General features: G+C 36.4%; 2 protein-coding genes across 2 annotated transcripts in view; both read left to right on the top strand.

Annotated features, from left to right (window-relative positions):
* The window catches only part of map4k6 (mitogen-activated protein kinase kinase kinase kinase 6), a 29,865-nt gene extending 11,340 nt beyond the window's left edge, over nucleotides 1-18,525 (top strand). Inside the window, exons 13-31 of the mRNA XM_039677297.2 lie at nucleotides 1,349-1,424; nucleotides 2,288-2,346; nucleotides 2,700-2,746; nucleotides 3,095-3,133; nucleotides 3,658-3,691; nucleotides 3,769-4,069; nucleotides 5,317-5,435; nucleotides 5,544-5,585; nucleotides 5,676-5,760; nucleotides 6,718-6,797; nucleotides 6,984-7,044; nucleotides 7,142-7,265; nucleotides 8,900-8,958; nucleotides 9,036-9,139; nucleotides 9,220-9,394; nucleotides 17,574-17,660; nucleotides 17,725-17,795; nucleotides 17,875-17,930; nucleotides 18,003-18,525. Coding sequence (XP_039533231.2) covers nucleotides 1,349-1,424; nucleotides 2,288-2,346; nucleotides 2,700-2,746; nucleotides 3,095-3,133; nucleotides 3,658-3,691; nucleotides 3,769-4,069; nucleotides 5,317-5,435; nucleotides 5,544-5,585; nucleotides 5,676-5,760; nucleotides 6,718-6,797; nucleotides 6,984-7,044; nucleotides 7,142-7,265; nucleotides 8,900-8,958; nucleotides 9,036-9,139; nucleotides 9,220-9,394; nucleotides 17,574-17,660; nucleotides 17,725-17,795; nucleotides 17,875-17,930; nucleotides 18,003-18,090 — 1,707 coding nt within the window. The 3' untranslated portion in view covers nucleotides 18,091-18,525. The remainder of the gene's footprint in view (nucleotides 1-1,348; nucleotides 1,425-2,287; nucleotides 2,347-2,699; nucleotides 2,747-3,094; nucleotides 3,134-3,657; nucleotides 3,692-3,768; nucleotides 4,070-5,316; nucleotides 5,436-5,543; nucleotides 5,586-5,675; nucleotides 5,761-6,717; nucleotides 6,798-6,983; nucleotides 7,045-7,141; nucleotides 7,266-8,899; nucleotides 8,959-9,035; nucleotides 9,140-9,219; nucleotides 9,395-17,573; nucleotides 17,661-17,724; nucleotides 17,796-17,874; nucleotides 17,931-18,002) is intronic.
* A 411-nt stretch (nucleotides 18,526-18,936) lies between these two features.
* LOC120482026 (protein EOLA1) lies at nucleotides 18,937-20,311 on the top strand. Its single transcript, XM_039675944.2, has 2 exons — nucleotides 18,937-19,347; nucleotides 19,971-20,311. Exons 1-2 carry the CDS (start codon nucleotides 19,089-19,091, stop codon nucleotides 20,195-20,197), a joined length of 486 nt encoding a protein of 161 aa, XP_039531878.2. The 5' UTR covers nucleotides 18,937-19,088; the 3' UTR covers nucleotides 20,198-20,311.
* Nucleotides 20,312-20,365: the final 54 nt, after the last annotated feature.

The raw sequence follows: 20,365 nt of genomic DNA, 5'->3' as shown, positions 1-20,365 counted from the left end.
ATCCTAGTTCAGCGTGAGAGGAATATAAGTGATCCATTACTGACTTACTGTGACTGTTGTGCTTATCAAGCTGTGTTTGTTTGAGCAGTCAAACAGGGTCAATGACATAATGCTCAGTTTGTCTAGATCTATTATTTTCATTCATTCAAAAATTCACTTTTTAGCAATTCGTACATTAATCGACTTGAAAGTGCTTTAGAAATTACTTTTGAGCAGCATCAAGTTGGAAATGCCCGGGCGATACAACTATATTGACATCAAAATGAAGGGAAAAAAACCCTGAAAACTGTAAAAAGATGAGGAATGAACACATTTTGTAAAAATATAAATATTTTAAAAATTGAAAATTGCGATGTGGTGCAACCCCTAAACATATTGTGATGTTTAAATAATTATTATTAAATAGGAAATAATCAAATTAATGTGTAATAATGATCTCTAGACCAGGGATATTATTGTTAACTAAAACTAAAAACATTTGGATTACTTGAAATAAAATAAACATAAAATATAAGCCTAAATGTGGGTAATTACAAGTAGTAAAGTTGTACTAGTCTCATTTTTATTTAGTTTCAATTAAAATACTAAAATAACCCAAACTATAGAGGTTTGTTTCAGGCATGGGGGAAAAAGAAAAGAAAAGATAATTGTGACATTTTAATTGCAAGTAAAATGTCAAAATTCTGACTTCTTTTCTAAGAATTGAGAGATATAAATATGCAATAAATGTTTATATATATATATATATATATATATATGTTTTGTTTTGTTTTTAACTCAGAATTTTGGAAAAAAGACAAAATTGAGAGATAAAAAGTTGAAATTACCTTTTTTTATTCCGTTGCTGAAACAAGCTTCCATACAAAACTAAAACCTAAAAAGTCTTACAACAACTAAAAAACAATATGTACATGTACAATATAACTTGAATTAAATTTAAAATGAAACCAAAAATTATTTCAACTTCAAAACTATAATAGTGTATCAATGATACTAAAGTAACACTGATGTACACGTGTTGAAGACACAATATTATATTGAGTAATTAAATTAAAACTAAAAAATGTATAAAGTTTTTCAAAAACTAATTAAACCAATATTAACACAAAAAGTGCATTTCTGAGAATGAATTTGTCATTGACCCAGGAATAATTATGTTAGCAGTTCCATTTGGTTGAAATTGAAAAATGGCACACTTCACCTTTAAAAAACTCAAACACATCACATAAACAGTGTCATGGTTTAAACTGACATGCGATATATCAATTTTAACAGTGCTTGTTTACTGTGAGGTAAAAGGTCTTTATGGTTATAGAGTTTGTGTGTGTGTGTGTGTGTGTGTTTACAGACTTGCAGTGTCTTACCTGACAAGATTCATTCTCTAGCAAAACATGCTGTTCAGAGAACTCTGTCTGAGGAGCAATGTGAGTCCTGTTCATACTCTAATACACAATAAAACAACCAGTTTTACTAGTATATATGTTATTGCATACGATTTCAGAGAGATCATTTTTATATTTACATTTGTTCAAAAACATTTTTTGAGTATCTAAAAGAGAGGCCTTCACTTTGATTCAATAGTTGATTTTTGTTTTTGTCTAAAGGGATAGTTCACTTTGAAATAAATCTTTGGTGTGTTTTAGCTTACCTTACCTTAGGTGACTTTGTTTCAAAGCATTCTTGTCTGTCAGTCATATAATGGAGGTCTATGGTCACCACCTCAAAGAGCATGCAATACACAATACGCATGCACAATACACAAAACCCAACAATGGTAACATAATCAATCATCAATGTATCCTTTTAATGTTACAAAAAAAAAAAATCAGTTTTGGAGCACATTTTCAGTTGTTCAGGAATAAGGTCTCTTTTATTTCATTTCTATTATTCAAGATGCATATGCTTTTGAACTGTAGAGTAATATATGAATGTTATGACCTCACCTCACAAGTACCAAGCGGCTAATCAGGAGTGAACAAGAATGTGGCATTAGGCAGTGAGAGTGATTGTTGTGGTTTGGTAGATTACAGCAAGGCACGGCCACAAGCCAAGGCTAACTGGACAACGGCGGCTATTGTAACTGAGAAGCCACTCTAGAGCTATGAAAGGACGTATTGTGTGTGTGTCTTTAGGTTCATGTCTGTGTGCTAAATCAATGAGAGTGCATCCAAATCTGCATTTTAAGACAATACTATAGAAAGTGGCACGTTATACTCCTACCACACGGTTGTATGTGAGAGGGATGCGGCCATTTTGGCTCAAGAGATTCGCTTTTTCTGTTTTCCAGTTGATCAAGTGAAGTTTTGGCCTCCGATGAGAAAGGAGACGGATCCCTCTCCTGATCTGGTGAGATTAAACAATTGAATTAAATTTGAATTACTTTGTCCAATGTATCCAAGTCATTTGAACTGTATTTAAAGGGATAGTACACCTAAAAATGAAAATTCAGTCATCATTATAGTTTCCCAACCTGTATGATGGGAAGCAAACCATTTCCATAAAATAACAAAATGGACACAAAACACCAAACTTGAAAACATTTGTGTTGCATGGAAGAAATGTGTAAATGATGACATTTTTAAATTTTTGGATGAACTTTTCCTTTAAATAATGTTTCAGTCATATGTAAAGAGTACATGTTACTTTTTGAATTACTTTTTGAGTACTGAATTACTGACTGGTTTCTTGTTCTTCATCAGGGGGCGTGTGATGACTGGAGCTCAATCAGTGCGGACAAGGACTCACCGTGGGTTTTATATATATATACATATAAAATATAAAAATATATATAAAAAAAAAAAATATATATATATATATATATATAAAAAAATATATATATATATACATATATATATATATATATATATATATATATATATATATATTATATAATATGATTTTTGTAAATGTTGATAGTGGTGTGCAAACGTATAGGTCATCCAAAAACATTAACTGGCTGAGGGTTTTGACATCTGTCAATCACTGATAAAAATCTAATGTGATGAATATATATAAATTTAGCTAAGACTTGATCTTTCTCATGAGCACGAGTTTTAAGAATTGCATTGTTTTATTTTCCTTTTTAATTTTGCAGGAGTTTGTTAGAATGTGTGGAAGAGGCCTTAATGGAAAGGTAAACTGACTTGTTATGTTTTGACACAGATCTATACAAATAAAAAAACTATTAATCATTGTAAAAGTAAACTGCAAAAAACATTCTTAATCAGATTTTTGTTTAAATTTCAGTAAGTTAAGATACTTTCTTTCAAAACAGGTCTATATCCATAATGCCCCGTAGTCTGAGAATTATAATTATTACATTTATTTATTTATGTAGGTCACCTCGCTGTTGATAACTTACAGTTTTGCTTATTAGAGAAATATCATATCCTTTGAGGATGTTTTAAACATCTGTATATATTTTGTATTGGAAAAGACGAGTTTGTATTGTAGTGTTGAATAATTTTGGGACAAAATGTTACTTTTATTTGGGAAAACAAATAGTCAGTACTGCGATCGGTCTTGTAAATAAAGTTTTCTGTTTGTCCATGTAAAGTTAAGATTAAATCTACAACCTCTTTACTGTTAATAACATGAGAAATATAACTTAGTCAAAATAACTTATGAAATGTCTAATTTTTCCTTGCTCTATTGCAGGAGTTTGACTATAAAGAGGGGCTCTTCAGCTGCGGTAAGGAACAAAGAAATAAAAACAGTGTGTAAAAGTCAAATATCTTCTGGAATAACACAACTCTGTTTAATCCACAGCACTCACTGGATGAAGAGGACAAATATGGGACTGTGAAGAGAGTGGTCTCTTCTCCCCCATCAACAACCAATCAGGGGAGATTATCTCCCGCTCTCTGCTCAGGACCTCTGATTGGCTCCACCCCTCTGAAGAACTCCGCCCCTGACTCTAAGCCTGCCGCACTCAGCGAATCGGCTTTGCTGATTGGTTCAACGCTGTCTGACCTGTCACTCCTCACAAACTCCTCCCTCTTCACAGACTCCTCCTCCTTCCTCAGTCATTCCACCAGTCTGGGTTCCCTCTGTTCAACACCAACTGAAGGTATGAACATATGACCACACTTTGGCATTTTTCAATTCCACTGTGCTACTTTTCCATTATTTTTCAATGGAAACACACAGACGTGTTTGACCTGTGCACTCGCGTGAGACACGCCAGGTCAGAGGTCACACTTCCGCCGAGACTAGACTCCTGTACGGCCGTTGCCGGAGCTACTGATTATAGTTTGTAAAGTTAAAAATATGGATATGGACAAAGTTTCAGAAGCTTCAGAAACCCTTTATTAACCCCCTGGAGCCGTATGGATTACTTTTATGATGAATAAGGGTCTGATCAAGCGAAACGATCGCTCATTTAAAAGAAATAATAAAAAAGTTTTACGTTTTATAAGCTCAAATGTTCTGTGACGCACGTTCGTGACTCTCCTGTTCGAACTCGTTCATCAAAATGAACAAATCTTTTTCCCGAGTCATTTGGTTTGTTTCATTCTTTGAATGTACCAAATGACTCGGAAAAAGATTTGATCATTTTGATGAACGAGTTCGAACAGGAGAGTCACGAACGTGCGTCACAGAACAGAGCAAGGCGAGCATTTGAGCTTATAAAACTTAAACTTTGTTATTTATTTATTAAATGAGCGATCGTTTTGCTTGATAAGACCCCTTTTCATCGTCTGGAGTCGTTTAAAGCCGTTTGTACAGTTTTTAGTTTGCACTGAAAGTGTCTTTTGGACCTTGAACCGTTTGGTTCCCATTGAAGTCCATTATATGGAGAAAAATGCTGGAATGTTTTCATCAAAAACCTTAATTTCTTTTCGACTGAAGAAAGAAAGACATGGACATCTTGGATGACATGGGGGTGAGTAAAGTTTTTTTGAAAAGTGAACTACTCCTTCAAGTAATGAAGTAATCGCTACGTACCAATGGTAGTTCGTTCCTTTCTCAAACTCCGCCTGTTTTTGTTTCGAAACGACGTCACACAATTCCGTCTTCGATTTCGCTTGAAGTATATCCAGGTCTTTAAAACCGATATGACCAGGTGGTATGTATAGCATAGGGAGCGGGACACTTTAGAGTCTACAGAGCATTTGATTGGACAGAAGCTGAAGTCATAAAAATCTGTGATCCATTTTAAACGGAAAACGTCAATTTTGACTTTAAAAACACATTAGAAACTGCATGGCACTTTCAGGGTTTGAACCTTTTGGTTTTCATCAGGCCACACCACTCCAGAGACAATAATGTAGTTTTCTGGAACACAAATAATACCAGTGCTATGTTTGATCACAGGTTTGATAGCAGAGAGCTCTCTCGCTCCAGACCCGGGAGGACCCAGGAATATTTTCCCCCCACCTGACCCGCCTCTCTCCCCAGAATGGAGCACTCTCAGACGGAAAGCAGACGACGCAGTAAGTAGATCTAAACATTACACAGGTCAAGTCAAACCACATCAGAACTTGATGAAAATCTGCCTTTCATGGCTCTCTCACCCTTTATTCTGTTTTCATTGACTCCAGACAGCCGTTGTCCACGGACTGCCACCTACACCACAAGTGCATGTAAGTACAGAGAATCATGCGCTTCAAATTCAATTGCATGTTTTAATTTGATTCTTATCGCTCTGTAATGAATCCTAAATTGTTTTCCAGATGGGGGCCTGCTTCTCCAAAGTATTCAACGGCTGTCCGTTAAAGACTCACTGTGCTGTGACATGGGTTCTGCCAAAGACCAGAGGTAAGGCCAGAGTTATTTATACATCACAATAGGGAAGAAAAGTAAATTGCAACTTACATCTTGATGTCCAATTCTGATTTGTTGATTATATTGTTGACCGATATCTGTATTTACGTGGCGAAACAACCCGAGGTAGACTTACTGACCCGGAAATGGACATTGTAATAATCCGCACGACTGTATGTCAGTCAGCAAGACGTTGGGTTGAGCTTTCATTCTCTATTGCACCATTGAAAAGAGTCATGTGATTGACGTTGACGTCATTTGCCACAACAATGCATGACTGGGAAATATCCAATCTGTCCGTGATTCATATCGGATTTTTTTTCCACATATGAATGAGCCTTGAAACCGATCGGAGAATATCAGGATCCATGCGCTTTTTTTCCTTCTTGCACGTTCTGTGCCACATGGGAGGAAAAGAATTGGTTCACTTGAACCATGTAATGTAAATGTAAATTTTAGACATTATATTTGACGTTTTTTTTTGTCGAATACTTTTATTTGAGCTTCATTTAAATACATTTTTAATAGATTTAGCTAGCGATAACAACACAGTTTCAGTCAAGACTGTGTATGTAAAAACATGCTTGTGAATAGGGTTGGGTATCGTTTGAATTTGAACGATTCCGATTCCTTGTTTCGATTCCGGTTCCTAACGATTCTCGATTCCGATTCTTTTAAGAGGCAGGGTCAAAAAAGTTTAGCTAACCTTGCTAACCAACGGCCTTTCTGAAGGAAATACTCCTTCTGCAAAAATACTCCTTTTGTCACAAATTTTGCATTTTGCCGAGATTTCGTTATTTTTAGAAAAGTGAAGCCACACTTTGGATCGCCGACGTAAATTTTAACTTTTGAACGATTCCGGGAAAAACGAAAAGTTAGTCTCGGTTCCAATCGATACTCGATTCCCAACCCTACTTGTGAAGGTTTCTGTCTGCTGATATTTCCCCATAGATCAATACCTTCTGCTGGGTGCTGAGGAGGGCATCTACACCCTCAACCTCAACGAGCTCCACGAGGACAGTATGGAGAAGGTAGATATCTTTATTTACTCAGTTAACTTACTCAGAAGATGCTTAAATTCTTTCCAACTTAGAGAAACAAATATTTTAAAGTTGCATAATACAATTAAGTTACCTTTTTATTTAATTATTTCAACTCTGAGGTGGAAACAAGCTTCCATAATTTACTAGAGCAAATATCCCATGTTTCTTTTCCAGTTGCTTCCTCAGAGGTGCAGTTGGTTGTACGTGATGAACAACGTTCTCATGTCCGTCTCAGGTATGTCCAGCGTTATTAATTTGACCTTATTCAATCTATAAAGATCTGATGTGCTCATGAATTGTCTGTCTGGTTCCCCGCTCTCGTCTGTCCACAGGAAAGTCCTCCCAGTTGACTTCTCACAGTCTGCCAGCGCTGTTTGAGTACCGCAGAAATATGCAGCGCAGACAGGGACATCTGGCCATTAACGCACACCGCTTGAGCACGAAGATAACCGCAAGGTTTGTCACATCTATCCGTGAATGGTTAAGTCCGTATGATGTTCATTCATGAGGTTATATTGAGTTGCACAATTATTGGTCGAAAGAGACACTCTAAAAACCTAAAATACTAATTAAGATTACAATACAACAAGTCAAGTCAAGTCACATTTATTTATATAGCGATTTTCACAATACAGATTGTATCAAAGCAGCTTCACAGTGATAACATGAAAGTAGTACAACACAGATCAATAATATTGTTAAATATTAAATAACCCCAACTAAGCAAGGCGACAGTGGCAAGGAACCAAAACTCCATCAGATTGGATGGAGAAAAAAACCTTGGGAGAACCAAGAAAATAAGCTTACAATAAGATTTAAATAAACTCTTTTTTTAACATAATTATAAACAATTTTTTGTTAGATTTGTCAAAATGTGTGTGTGTGTGTATACTGTATATACATATATATGTATATATATACATATTAGGGCTGTCAAACGATTAAACGCGATTAATCGCATACAAAATAAAAGTTTGTTTACGTACTATATGTGGGTGCACTATGTATAATTATTTTATATATATATTAATACGCACACATGCTTAAGAAATATTTTCATGTATATACTTTATATAGATTTATATATAATTTATATTATATAGAAATATAAATATTTTATATATAAATATTTTTTTTTCTGAAATATACATGCATGTGTGTGTATATTTATATATACAAAATAATTATACACAGTGCACTCACATATATTATGTAAACACAAACTTTTATTTTGGATGCGATTAATCACGTTTAATCGTTTGACAGCCCTAATATATATATATATATATATGTATACTTCAAAAGTATATAGCTGAATGAATGTTCAAAAGTGTGTGTGTGTACTGTTCAAAAGTTTGACGTTTTGGGGTTAGTGAAATAAAACAAATGTTTTTGTAAATGTGAATCAAATCAAATCAAATGTATTTATATAGCACAATTCATCCCATCAAAGTAATTCAATGCGCTTTACAAAAAGTAAAAACATCATGATAAAATACCAAATACAAACATGCACAAAAAAGATAATAAAGATTTAATACAAAATAAAAATAAATAAACAGATGTAAAACTGCACAGTATAGCTCATTTTAAAAGCTCAGTCATACGCTTGTGAGAAAAGAAATGTTTTCAACTTAGATTTAAAAATCAAGGTCTCTTCTGCTCACCTAGGCTGCATTTATTTGATCAAAAATACAGTAAAACCGTAATATTGTAAAATATTCTCAATCACATGATCCTTGAAATGTTTCTAATTTGCTGATTTGGTGAAACTTTTCTTCTTATTATTATCAATGTTGAAAACGGTCGTGCTGCTCATTATTATTTATTTGGAAGCCGTTTTACTTTGTTAACACCATTGATTTGAAATACAAACATTTTGCAACATTATAAATGTCTTTATCGTCTTTTTTGAACATTGACTTTTGAACGTGCATATAGTTTCCTGGATTTAAAATAACGTGTATTATTTCAAATAAAATGTATTATACATTTAATACAAATATAATGAAAGTGTCAAATTTAGCGAATATTTATTAAGAATAATATTTATTCGTATTGGCAGTAATTCTCTCTTTTTTTTTCTCCAGGAAGTACGCCATGTCAGTAAAAATCCCAGACACCAAGGGCTGTAGAAGATGCAGTGTGGGTGAGGACCAGTGACCCCTGTGGGAGTGTGTGAATCATTCTCTATGCACATCTTAATGTTGACCTCTCTGCTTCTAGTACGAAACCCCTACACCGACAGCGTCTTTCTGTGTGCCGCTGTGCCATCTGGTTTAATCCTTCTAATGTGGTATGAACCTCTGCAGAAGTTCATGCAGCTCAAGGTGAGAAGTGAAAGATCAGAGCGATGGTTGGTGAAAATATCTGCGCTGTTGCATCACTCTCCTGTCTTTCCCTCACAAAGCACATTGCTCTCGTCCTGCCGGAGTCCCTGCCCATCTTTGAGCTGCTCGTAACGGAGACGGAAGAGCTGCCACAGGTGTGTGTGGGGGTGAGAGACCGTCCCAGCCAAACAGACACCACTGGACACATGCATTTTGACATCATCCACCTAGATGACACTCCACAAAGTCCGCCAGGTGGGGATACTTCAAAGATCAGTCACTGTACTGCATACAAAAACTATTTCCAATAAGCTACATGATTTACATTGCCACGATGACATTGACATTAAAGGAGTAGTTCACTTTTAAAAAAACTTTTGCTGATAATTTACTCACCCCCATGTCATCCGAGATGTCCGTGTCTGTCTTTCCTCAGTCGAAAAGAAATTAAGGTTTTTGATGAAAACATTCCAGGATTTTCTCCATATAATGGACTTCAATGGGGTCCAAACGGTTCAAGGTCCAAATGAGAGTTTTAGTGCAGCTTCAAATGTCTTTAAACGACACCAGATGATGAATAAGGGTCTTATCATGCGAAACGATCGGTTATTTCAAAACTTATTCCAAAAATGTAACTTTTCTTTTTTTTTTTTTTTTATTTAACAGTCAGACATACATACAAACAAACCAACATAGTGCAGTAGTGAGCAATCTTGTAAATCCATAATTCCAGCAGTGGCAAGAGTGATTAAGTGTTTGATCTAAGTGTGTAAGTGAGCGTGTATGAGCGTGGGTATGTGTATGCGTGTGTACACAAAGTAACCATTTATTATTTATTACCATTGTCATTACCATCACTCCCCACTACCACCATACTGCCCATATTGTTTTTGTAGATTTTTATTTCCATCCTTCCTCCTATGTAACAATTGCCATTGTCAATCCTGTACAAAATATGATAATATAATAATATAATATAATAATATAATATAATATAAGACAACCTTCCCCCACATCTCTTCAGTCCCTATCTTTTCTATATTTTTCTTTTTTTTTTGTGTGTGTGTTATGTGCAATGTCTAAAGTGCATTAAAAGAGGGAGTACAGTGCGAGAATGTCTCAAATTGGGCCAGAGATGCTGTCCCGTTGAAACTACTTCTCGCCTGTCTTGCCTGCCTTGGTGTTTGCGATGTTTATCCAAATATACTTATTCTTTTTTTTTTTTTTTTTTTTTTTTTTTTCTCCTTTTCTATGTTGTGGTGCATTAAAAACCCATGAAGAGATAAGGGGGAAGTTATTGCATTAATGATGACAATGACGCTTAATTCTAGTTCTACATTCTAATTCTACAGCATTGACAATGGCAATATTGATGATGATAATAATAATAATAATAATAATAATAATAATAGTAGTAATAATAATAATAATAATAATGAATGACAATGATGATGGCAGTGGTGATCACAACGGTGAGAGCAAAAGACAGCAACAACAGCAATTACAACAATGAAACAACAAAAAATAAAATAAAAGTGAAAATAGTAATCATAACAGTGACAGTAAAGATAGCAATAACAATGATGACAAAAACAAGTTCGAACAACTAAAATGCACAAATATTCGTGGGTTGGTTATAAACTGAGTTAAGAACAGAGAAGGGATTCATAGCTGTAAGAGGTCAGAAAGTGTTGGACGGTAGAGGTCAGTTTCAGATGTGTAATTATGAAGGGGAGATGCGAGTTCCATTGCAATGAAGTCTGTAATAAGATTTTTCCAAATGTTAATGTGTAATTTATTTCTGGTTTTCCAGTTCATGAGGATAGTTTTCTTGGCGATGGTTAGCGCTATGAGGAGTATTTTAGAGTTTATAGTTTTATCAGTGATTATTGTAAGGTCCCCCAGCAAGCAAAGGGAAGGCGACAATGGGATGTGGCAGCCAACTATAGTGGATAGTGATTGTGTGACCTCTTCCCAAAAGTGTTTGATTGGAGTGCAGTGCCAGGTTGCATGGATGTATGTGTCTGTAGAATTTTGATTGCAATGTGTGCAAACTTCTGATGTGAAACCCATTTTAGCTAATCTATTGCCTGTGTAATGTGTTCTGTGGATTATTTTGTATTGTATTAACTGAAGATTCGCATTTTTGGACATGAGATAGACATTTTTACAGATTTGGGTCCAGAAGTTGGCATCAGTGGCTATTGAAAGATCATTTTCCCATTTTATTGTTGGTAAGTATATAGTCTGAAGTTGATTTGAGATAATTTTGTATATTTTAGAGAGCAGTTTTTTTGGAGAGGAAATGTTTACCATGTCTGATATTGCCGGTGGAAGTTCTAAATTTGTATCTCTGATGTTTATTTTTGCCAGGACAGAAGATTTGATTTGTAGGTATTTTAAAAATTCGTTGTTCTCGATGCTATACTCCTGAGCCAGTTGTGGAAATGGTTTAAATGTGTTGGCTTTGAAAATATGCTTAATGTGGGTGATACCCCTTTCCGCCCATGTGTGAAAATTCAATGTTTTTTTATTGCTTATAAAATCACGGTTGTTCCATAGTGGAGTGAGGTTAGATGGAGCTAATGTAGAGTTTGTGATTTGGTGAAATTTCCACCAGGCTGTCAGAGTGGAGGCTATAGTTACTGCATTAAAACATGTGTGTTGTTTAATTGATTTGGTGAGGAACGGTATGTCAGCTATATTTAATTCTTTGCATAGTGATTGTTCTATATCTAGCCATATAATATCAGATTGGGTGGGGTGAATCCATTTGTATATGTATTGCAGTTGGTTAGCCATTGAGTAATATTGGAAATTTGGTGCTTCTAGTCCTCCTTGAACCTTACTCTTTTGTAGTGTAGTGAGTTTTATCCTTGGCGTTTTATTTTTCCAGTAGAAGTGAGTTATAATGGAGTCTAGTGATTTAAACCAGGTGAGTGTGGGGTGGGTTGGAATCATTGAGAATAGGTAGTTAATTTTTGGTAAAATCGTCATTTTTATTGCTGCTATCCTGCCGATTATGGAGATTGGGAGGTTGAGCCACCTGAGCAAATCGTCTTCTATTTTTTTTAGTAGTGGTGTGAAGTTGAGTGTTACCAACTCTGACAGTCTGGAGGAAATCTTAATGCCTAAGTAAATGATGTGATCTTGACAAATAGGTATTGGTGATTGATGGGGTGCCACATCCCATTTGGTTTTATGTAAAGGGAGGATGGAGGATTTATTCCAGTTTATTGCATAATCGGATATTTTTGAGAAGGACTGGATTGTTTTAATTATTTCTTGAGTAGATGTTAGGGGTTTTTGTATATATAGTAGGATATCATCTGCATAGAGTGAGATTTTATGTATTTGTTGTGGTGTTTCAATACCTTTGATTGCTGGGTTTTGACGGATAGCTGCTGCTAAAGGTTCAATAAAAATGGTAAATAGGGATGGAGAGAGTGGACATCCCTGCCTCGTCCCCCTATGCAGTGCGAAGCTTTGTGATGTTAGTCCATTCGTTGTGACTGTGGCCGATGGTGATGTGTATAAAATCTTGATCCAGTTAATAAATGACTCTCCAAAGCCGAATTTTTGTAACGTGGTGAATAAAAATTTCCAGTTGACCCTGTCAAAAGCTTTTTCGGCGTCTAATGTGGCAATGAGAGTATCTTTCTGTTGTGTTGATGAGTAATGCATTAAATTGTATAATCTGCGGGTGTTATTAGATGCATGTCTACCTTTTATGAAGCCAGTCTGATCAGGATGGATTATATATGGTATAATTTGTTCAATTCTATGGGCTAATGCTTTGCTAATAATTTTTATGTCGACATTTATGAGTGAGATAGGGCGATAGTTAGATGTGAAGGTGTGGTCTTTGTTAGGTTTAGGAATGAGTGATATAAGTGCTGTATTCATGTGGGAAGGGAACTTTGCATTGTGTTTTATTTCTGTTATTGTTCTGCTAAATAGTGGGTATAAGGTTGACCAAAAATGTTCGTAAAACTCAGCAGGGAAGCCATCTGGACCTGGTGCTTTATTATTTTGCATGCTTTTCAGTGCGGAGTGAAGTTCTTTTTCTGTGATTGGTAATTCTAGTGTGTTTATTTGTTCCATGTTGAGTTTTGGTAGAATGATGTTATCGAGGAATTGGGTTATGTCTTCTTGGTTCGGATCAAGATCGGATGAGTATAATTTAGTATAGTAATCTTGAAATGTCCTGTTTATCTCAACTGGTGAATTGGTTAGCTTCCCTGCCGAGTTTCTGATGGAGGTTATAGCTGTTTTTTCTTTATTTCTTTTAATTTGACTGGCTAAATATTTTCCGGATTTATTGCTATGGTGAAAAGTTTCTTGACGGAGCCTGTGAATCAGAAATTGGTTTCTTTTGTTTATTATTTCATTGAGCAAAAATTTGTTTTCTCTAATTTCTTTATAGATGCTTTCTGATTGATTATTTGCGTGTAAAATTTCTAGTTCTTTTATTCTTTCTTCCAGTTGTGCTTCTTTTTCTCTGTCCTTTTTCTTTTTATGTACTGAATATGATATAATTTTCCCCCGTAAAACTACTTTCCATGTTTCCCAGAGCAGTGATGCTGACGACTTTGGAGAGTCATTTACTTCAAGGAAGGATGTCCACTCTCTTTTGAAGTAACTGTCAAATTCTGGATCTTTCAATAGTGATGTATTAAAACGCCATCTGGTGGGGTGCTTCTGTATTGCAGATGGGTTCCATGTGAGAGTTACCGGGGAGTGGTCACTGATAGTGATCGGATGTATTTTGGTTTCTAAAATATTTGGTATGATTGAATTACTGGCTAGAAAGAAATCAATGCGGGAGTAGGTTTGGTGAACGTTAGAATAAAAGGTGTATTCTCTGGCGAGTGGGTGTTGTAGCCTCCAACCATCGCAAAGACCAAAATCACTCATGAACTGCTTTATTGTTTTGGAGGATTGCGGAGATTTACCTGTATGTTTTGACCTGTCAAATGATGGATTGATTACAGTATTATAGTCTCCCCCTATAATTATTGGACCGTTGGAAATGTTTGAAAGAGAGGAGAAGAAATTTGCAAAGAAGGAGGAATCATCAGAGTTTGGTCCATAGATGTTGCCAATTGTGATTGGATTATTATTGATTGAAATGTTAATAATGATAAAACGGCCTTCAGGATCGGAAATGGTTGTATGGTGGTTAAACTGTATTTTTTTGTTTATTAAGATGCATACTCCTCTTTGTTTTGAATTATAGTGGGAGGAAAAACAGTGGTTGAAATGTGTAGTTTTTAAGCTATTTTGTGTATATTGTGAGAGGTGTGTTTCCTGTATTAGACATATATCTGCTTGTGTATTTTGTAGGTAATTTAAAACTTTATTTTTTTTTGTTAGTGAACCAACTCCACGAATATTCCAAGTTATGAACTTCAAATGCATGAACCTATATTGTATATTTCATAGTTACCTTGTGTGAGTATAAATCTGTGTGTGTGGATGTGAATGCGGTTGAGTGTGTGTGTGTGTGTGTGTGTAAATCTATAACAACAAATGACAAATAAAACAGGGAAAACATAGATACCTATAACCAACGACAGAACATATAAACATTGAGCAAGGTTATTTAGGTGCATTTAAAGTACAATGTGCGTGCGTGGTGCAAGTGATTTAATAAAAGAATATGAGGATTATGAATTGAGTATAAATTGAGTATAAACGGATTGGAAATGTTACATTGCTATTATCAATAATCAGTAAAGCCAGGGAGTAGTGTCTTTGTCTCTAAATAATTGTCCATCAATGTATAATTTGTCCACTGTGATGATTGCTTTTTTACCTTGGTTGATCATTGTCTTGCGGATGGGGAAAAGTAGCTTACGTCTGCGGATGATCTCTTGTGGATATTGGTCGTTGAGTCCGTAATGAGTCCCTTTGAGCTGCCGTCCTTGTCGCTGAACCAGTACTTTTTGTTTGAAATGTTCAAATTTGGCGATGATGGGGCGGGAACGGGTGGAGTTGATGTGTTTCTGTCCTAAACGGTGAACGCGATGGAAAGTGATGTGCGCCACAGTCTCCGGTGTAAGTTTGAGCTGATTAACCAGGAAGTCCTTAACAGATTTTTCGGGGTCTTCGGTGGGTGATTCGGGAATGCCGGAGAAGATTAAATTGTCTCTCATACTGCGTGACTGTATATCCAGGATGGTTTCTTGCATGGCTTTGTTCTCGGTGATGACGGAGGTAAGTTGAGTGTTTACAGTTGAAAGTTTTGCAGTGAGTGTGTCCACGGAGCTTTTCAGTGATTTATTTTCTTCTGTGAGTGAATCGACTTGCTGTTGACTGTATTCCAGGCTGTGGCGGAGGTTTTGAAATTCTTTGTGCAGTACTTCGATTAGTGAAAGTCTAGAGTCCAGGTTTGATAAGCGCTCGTTGATTGATAGGAGTATGTCGGAACAGCAGTTTGTTTTGATCGGAGTGGATAATGGTGATGTTGGTGACGGCGGTGAATCGGTTGATGAGGGAGAGTCCGAAATGCGTGGTTTTTTGGCTTTGCGTGATCGGCCCATTGTAACGTTGCAGAGTCTGTTGAAGTGGTGGTCAATGTAATACTCCAGTTGGTCCAGGTCCGAGTTGTAATCCAGGTTTTAAGTTAGGGTTAAAACGGTTGATTTTGTAGTTGAAAAAGCGAGTGAGGGAAAAAAAAAAAGAAAAAAAAGTTCGTTTGTTTTTCTAGCAGCAGCGCGCTGCCATGTTGAATTAGCACCCAACGCGCACACACACACTACGTCAATACGTCATCACGTACACCCGTCTCCGGTCTCGTCGTTTGATAAAGTTAAGATTGAGCCCCTGTAGTCACTTGGACTATTTTAACGATGTCTTTAATGACTTTTGGAGGCCAGCAAGTGTCATTCCCTCAAGAAGCCTATGGACTAGTATACAGAAGCGATCTTAATATCTTAAATATCTTAATTTGTGTTCCGAAGATGAACGAAGGTCTTACGGGGTTGGAACAACATGAGGGCGAGTAAATACTGACAGAATTTTCATTTTTGGGTGAACTAACCCTTTAAGTTTAATAAACAATAATTTAATTACAACTACAAAATATTGCAGAATAATGTAATTTATGAATGAATAATAGCCTATAAAGAACCTTTTTTGTGCCAAACGGGTTCTTTCTTGTCATTATAGAACCTTTTTTAGCATAAAATGTCATTTGGAGTCGAGTAAAGAACCCTATGCTACATATATAGAACCCTTTTTTCTAAGAGTGTAGTTACTAAACTTACTGCTATTATTATGGCAACTCGGTCAAACGAGGAGGTGCAGACTTTCCTTTGTTTGGTGGCCGAAGAGAGGATCCAATGAGAGCTTGATAGGGCAGCAAGGCGTCGCTATGACAACCGGGTACTATTTTTGGCGGTACTGTCTGCAATGGAAAACGGTGCGAAAAGCGAGCCGAGTCGAGCTGGTACATTTTAATGGAAAAGCACCTTTAAATACCCTCACACACACACACTAATATCTAAATTTATTTAAACTCAGAAATTCATAATTTATTTCAGTGCAGTGTCTAGCCCCATAGACTTCCATTATAGGTGCATTATTGACAATACGATTGTTGTGTTTTTACAAACCAATAGGGGTGTAACAATACCCTCAACGATATTATTGCGATACTCCAAGACATATAGTAAAAGTTTGAATAAAATGCTAAATTTGATATTACATGGTCGGCGTAAATAAATAGGCATGGACAATTAGTGACACCAGAAAATAAATTTTCAGGATTCTGAAGCTGAAAAAATTATTTTAAACGAATATGCTTCCACCCTGTCACTCGTTAGATGCATTTAAAATAATGTAGGCCACTTTTTATTCATTTCATTTATTTATTTATTTCAACAGTCATGGACAATGTGCAAAAAAAATCATTAATTAAAGATGCTTTGCACTAGATTTAGCTTAAGCTAGTTTCCATCTGCAGTCCCCGAGCAGGTGAATTACAATACAAAATATACAATATAAAATGTTATAATTAGTCACTCAAAAACATCTATCAATTAATTCATTCATCCGTTCTCAACCTCACTAAAAAGTCATATTTACATACATAATTATCTATGCTCAATAGCACTTTCCTTATATTACTAGAAAAATCCTTCAGGTCAAAAGTGATTTACTGGTTACATCAGACATTTGGCATTATCAGGACCCACAAATATTCCCAGATTGCATTATTATACATTACATTTAACATTATATATAGCAGTTTACTGTAGTACTGACACTAAAACTTTCATTTTTTTCTCACAGTAATTTTTAATTAGTCTTTTCACTATCCACAATGATGCATTTTCGTATTGCGACATATATTGTGGTGTGATGTACTGTATTGTTACACCCCTTCAAACCAATGAACCGAATCCATTAACGAACCATTCTGTTTCAGACACAGTGAAGGTCGTGAATCTGCAGGCGTGTCCGAGCCATCAGAAGAACTCGGAGCTTGCTTTTGAGTTTTCCATTCAGACGCTGGGTAAGTCGTGTCAGATGTAGCCATCATTTTGTTGGATCTGGTGGTAATGTGGCTGTCTTTAAAGTTTGCCTACAGGACAGTGTCCTTGCCTTCTGGAAACATGGTCTGAAAGGAAGGAGTTTACAAACTAATGAGGTAAACCTGACATCTATTACAATGATGGATTCCCTGATGTATGAGAAAGGAAGGAAAAAAATGATGCTTTTTATTTCAGGTTACCCAGGAGATCACAGATAGAAGTCGAGTTTTTCAGGTTTTGGGAACAACTAGGTATGTTTTCGCACTGTGGTTGAGCAAAAACAAAAAAATGTCATCTTTACTAATGATATAATGTTTCCACAGGGATATTATCTTGCAAAGTACTCCTACGGATGATCCGTCTGCCATGAGCAACCTGTACATACTCACGGGGCATGAAAGCACGTACTGATGGGACTGAGACACTGAGAAAGCTGGAAACACTACAAAGGTCGATAGTTCTCCACTAAAAGAGTCATGTCACTCATCAGGCCCGAAAGCTGCAAGAACAGAGGAAGACATGATGGAGTGATGCGAGCACAGTTCTCCTGAGCCTTTGCGAGACAGATTCGGGAATTGGAGCAGAATTTGGAGGCACGAGGTTCAACCATGGGAGAAAGTGACCTTGTGGAACAAGCTGTTATGGGTCACTGACTAAACGAATGAGATGTTCTATTTAATGTTAGACAGTTTGGTCCAAAATAATTTCTACATGTTTTGGTGCTGTGGTTCAGAATCATCTTCCATTGGCCAGTGAGTCAGTTGCATCGATAGAATTTTGTAAAACAAAAAAATCCAACTGTGAAATACAATAAAAGTAACCAAGGATAAATTGATGAATACTTTATTTACTGTTTGTTTGTTTGTTTGTTTTGCTTCAGTTGGATAGTTCAACCAAAAATAAAAAAAAACTGTGTCATGGTTTACTCACCCTCATGTTGTTCCAAACCTGTATGAGTTTCTTTCTTCTGTTGAAAACAAAAGAAGGTATTTTAAAGGATGTTGGTAATCAAACAGTTGTAGCCATTGACTTCCATAGTTTGATTACCAAACTGTTTGATTACCAACATGCTTCAAAATATATTTTTTGTGTTAAACAGAAAGAAACTCATACAGGTTTGGAAAGTAAATAATGACAGAATGTCATGTTTTGGTTGAACTATCATTTTAAGTCCTAGCTCTAGTGGGCGCTGTTTCTTTCATGAGTCCTTTATTTTATAACAGTGTCTCGTCTTTTTTTTTGAGACACATTTTAAAAACAGGAAGCGCTCTCTCTATCCAGTCGTACATCAGATCAAATCTTATCCTTATGTCTATTGGATAAAGCACCACTAGCGGGAATGTGCTGTACTTACGACTTACTTAAAACGTGTTATTTGTAGATAAAGAGTTCAATAGCGTATTCTCAGGATGAGTTTAGAGGTGGCTTGCTTGTCATTTCGCCAGCCGTACGCCACCCTTGTGTTGAATGGCGTGAAAACGATAGAGAGCCGCTGGCGGCCCCTGCTGTCAGAGATGCGGAACTGCACTCTAGCCGTTCACATCGCTCAGAAGGACTGGGAAGACGAGGACTGGAGACTCATCCTCACTGAAAGGCTGGGAATGACAACCCAGCAAACGGAGGAACTTCTGCTGTCTGGAGACAGGTTTGGACGTGGTGTTATAGCAGGTGAATATTAAATATTAAAGTACTGTTTAATGCTTCAAGCAAGCATTACCCAACCACATCTTTATTATTTGCATATGCAAATGAATTTTGGGGTTGTGTGCAGTGTTGTAGTACTCGAGACTCGGACTCGTCTCGGTCTCGAGACCATATTTTAATGGTCTTGGTCTTGTCGTGGACTCGTGTGCATTTGGACTTGGAATTGACTCGTACTCGAACATTTTTTTTTTAGGACTCGGACTTATTCCCGAGTCCACTCGAGTTCAATTCAAAATATTTTTTATGATTATTGATGTATATTAATAAAATATTTCTTTAAATTGATTGTCATATTTCATATTGAAAATCATATTTTTTAAACTCTAAGTAAATTCAGTAAAAAAAAATAAAAATTCTCTTAGTAAATAAAAGTAAATTAGGTAATCAACCCTCACTGGTCTCTCGGTCTCGACTCGGACTCGACCGTCTCTGGTCTCGGACTCGACTCTCTATGGACTCGGTCTTGACTCGGACTCGACTCTCTCTGGTCTCGGTCTCGACTCCGACTCGGACTCGAGTGAGATGGTCTTGACTACAACACTGGTTGTGTGTCTAGTCTATCTATATAATCCAATGCATATGTGCAGGTCTGGTTGACGTTGGGGAGACATGGCGTTGTCCCGAGGATGTTCCCTGTGAAGAGATGAGAGAGCTGGAGACTGCGGCCTGCTTGACTGAACTCAGTGTGAAATACCTCACAAGACTCTCAAACCCGCGTTGGCTCAGTGAACCAATGTATTCTAGGGGCCATAAAGATGTGTGGACGGTACACATCCCAGTTCATCTTCTTCCCTCTGCTGCTTCTCATCCGTAATAGTGAACATTGACACAAAATACGCAGAGAGCACAAGTCTATTTGATGTGATGTTTACATCTGGAAGACGTATTTTTAAGAGTGTTTTTGCTCATCTGTAATACGTCTATTGGACGTTTCCTGTCAGATGTCAAATAGTTGTTTAGAAGATGTCTTTAAGATGTAGCC

The sequence above is a fragment of the Pimephales promelas genome, chromosome 19 (genome assembly GCF_988280905.1).
Source record: "Pimephales promelas chromosome 19, fPimPro1.hap1.1, whole genome shotgun sequence".
Taxonomy (NCBI): Eukaryota; Metazoa; Chordata; class Actinopteri; order Cypriniformes; family Leuciscidae; genus Pimephales; species Pimephales promelas.
Note: the sequence above shows the minus strand (reverse complement) of the source record. Positions and strands in the feature narration are given on the sequence as shown.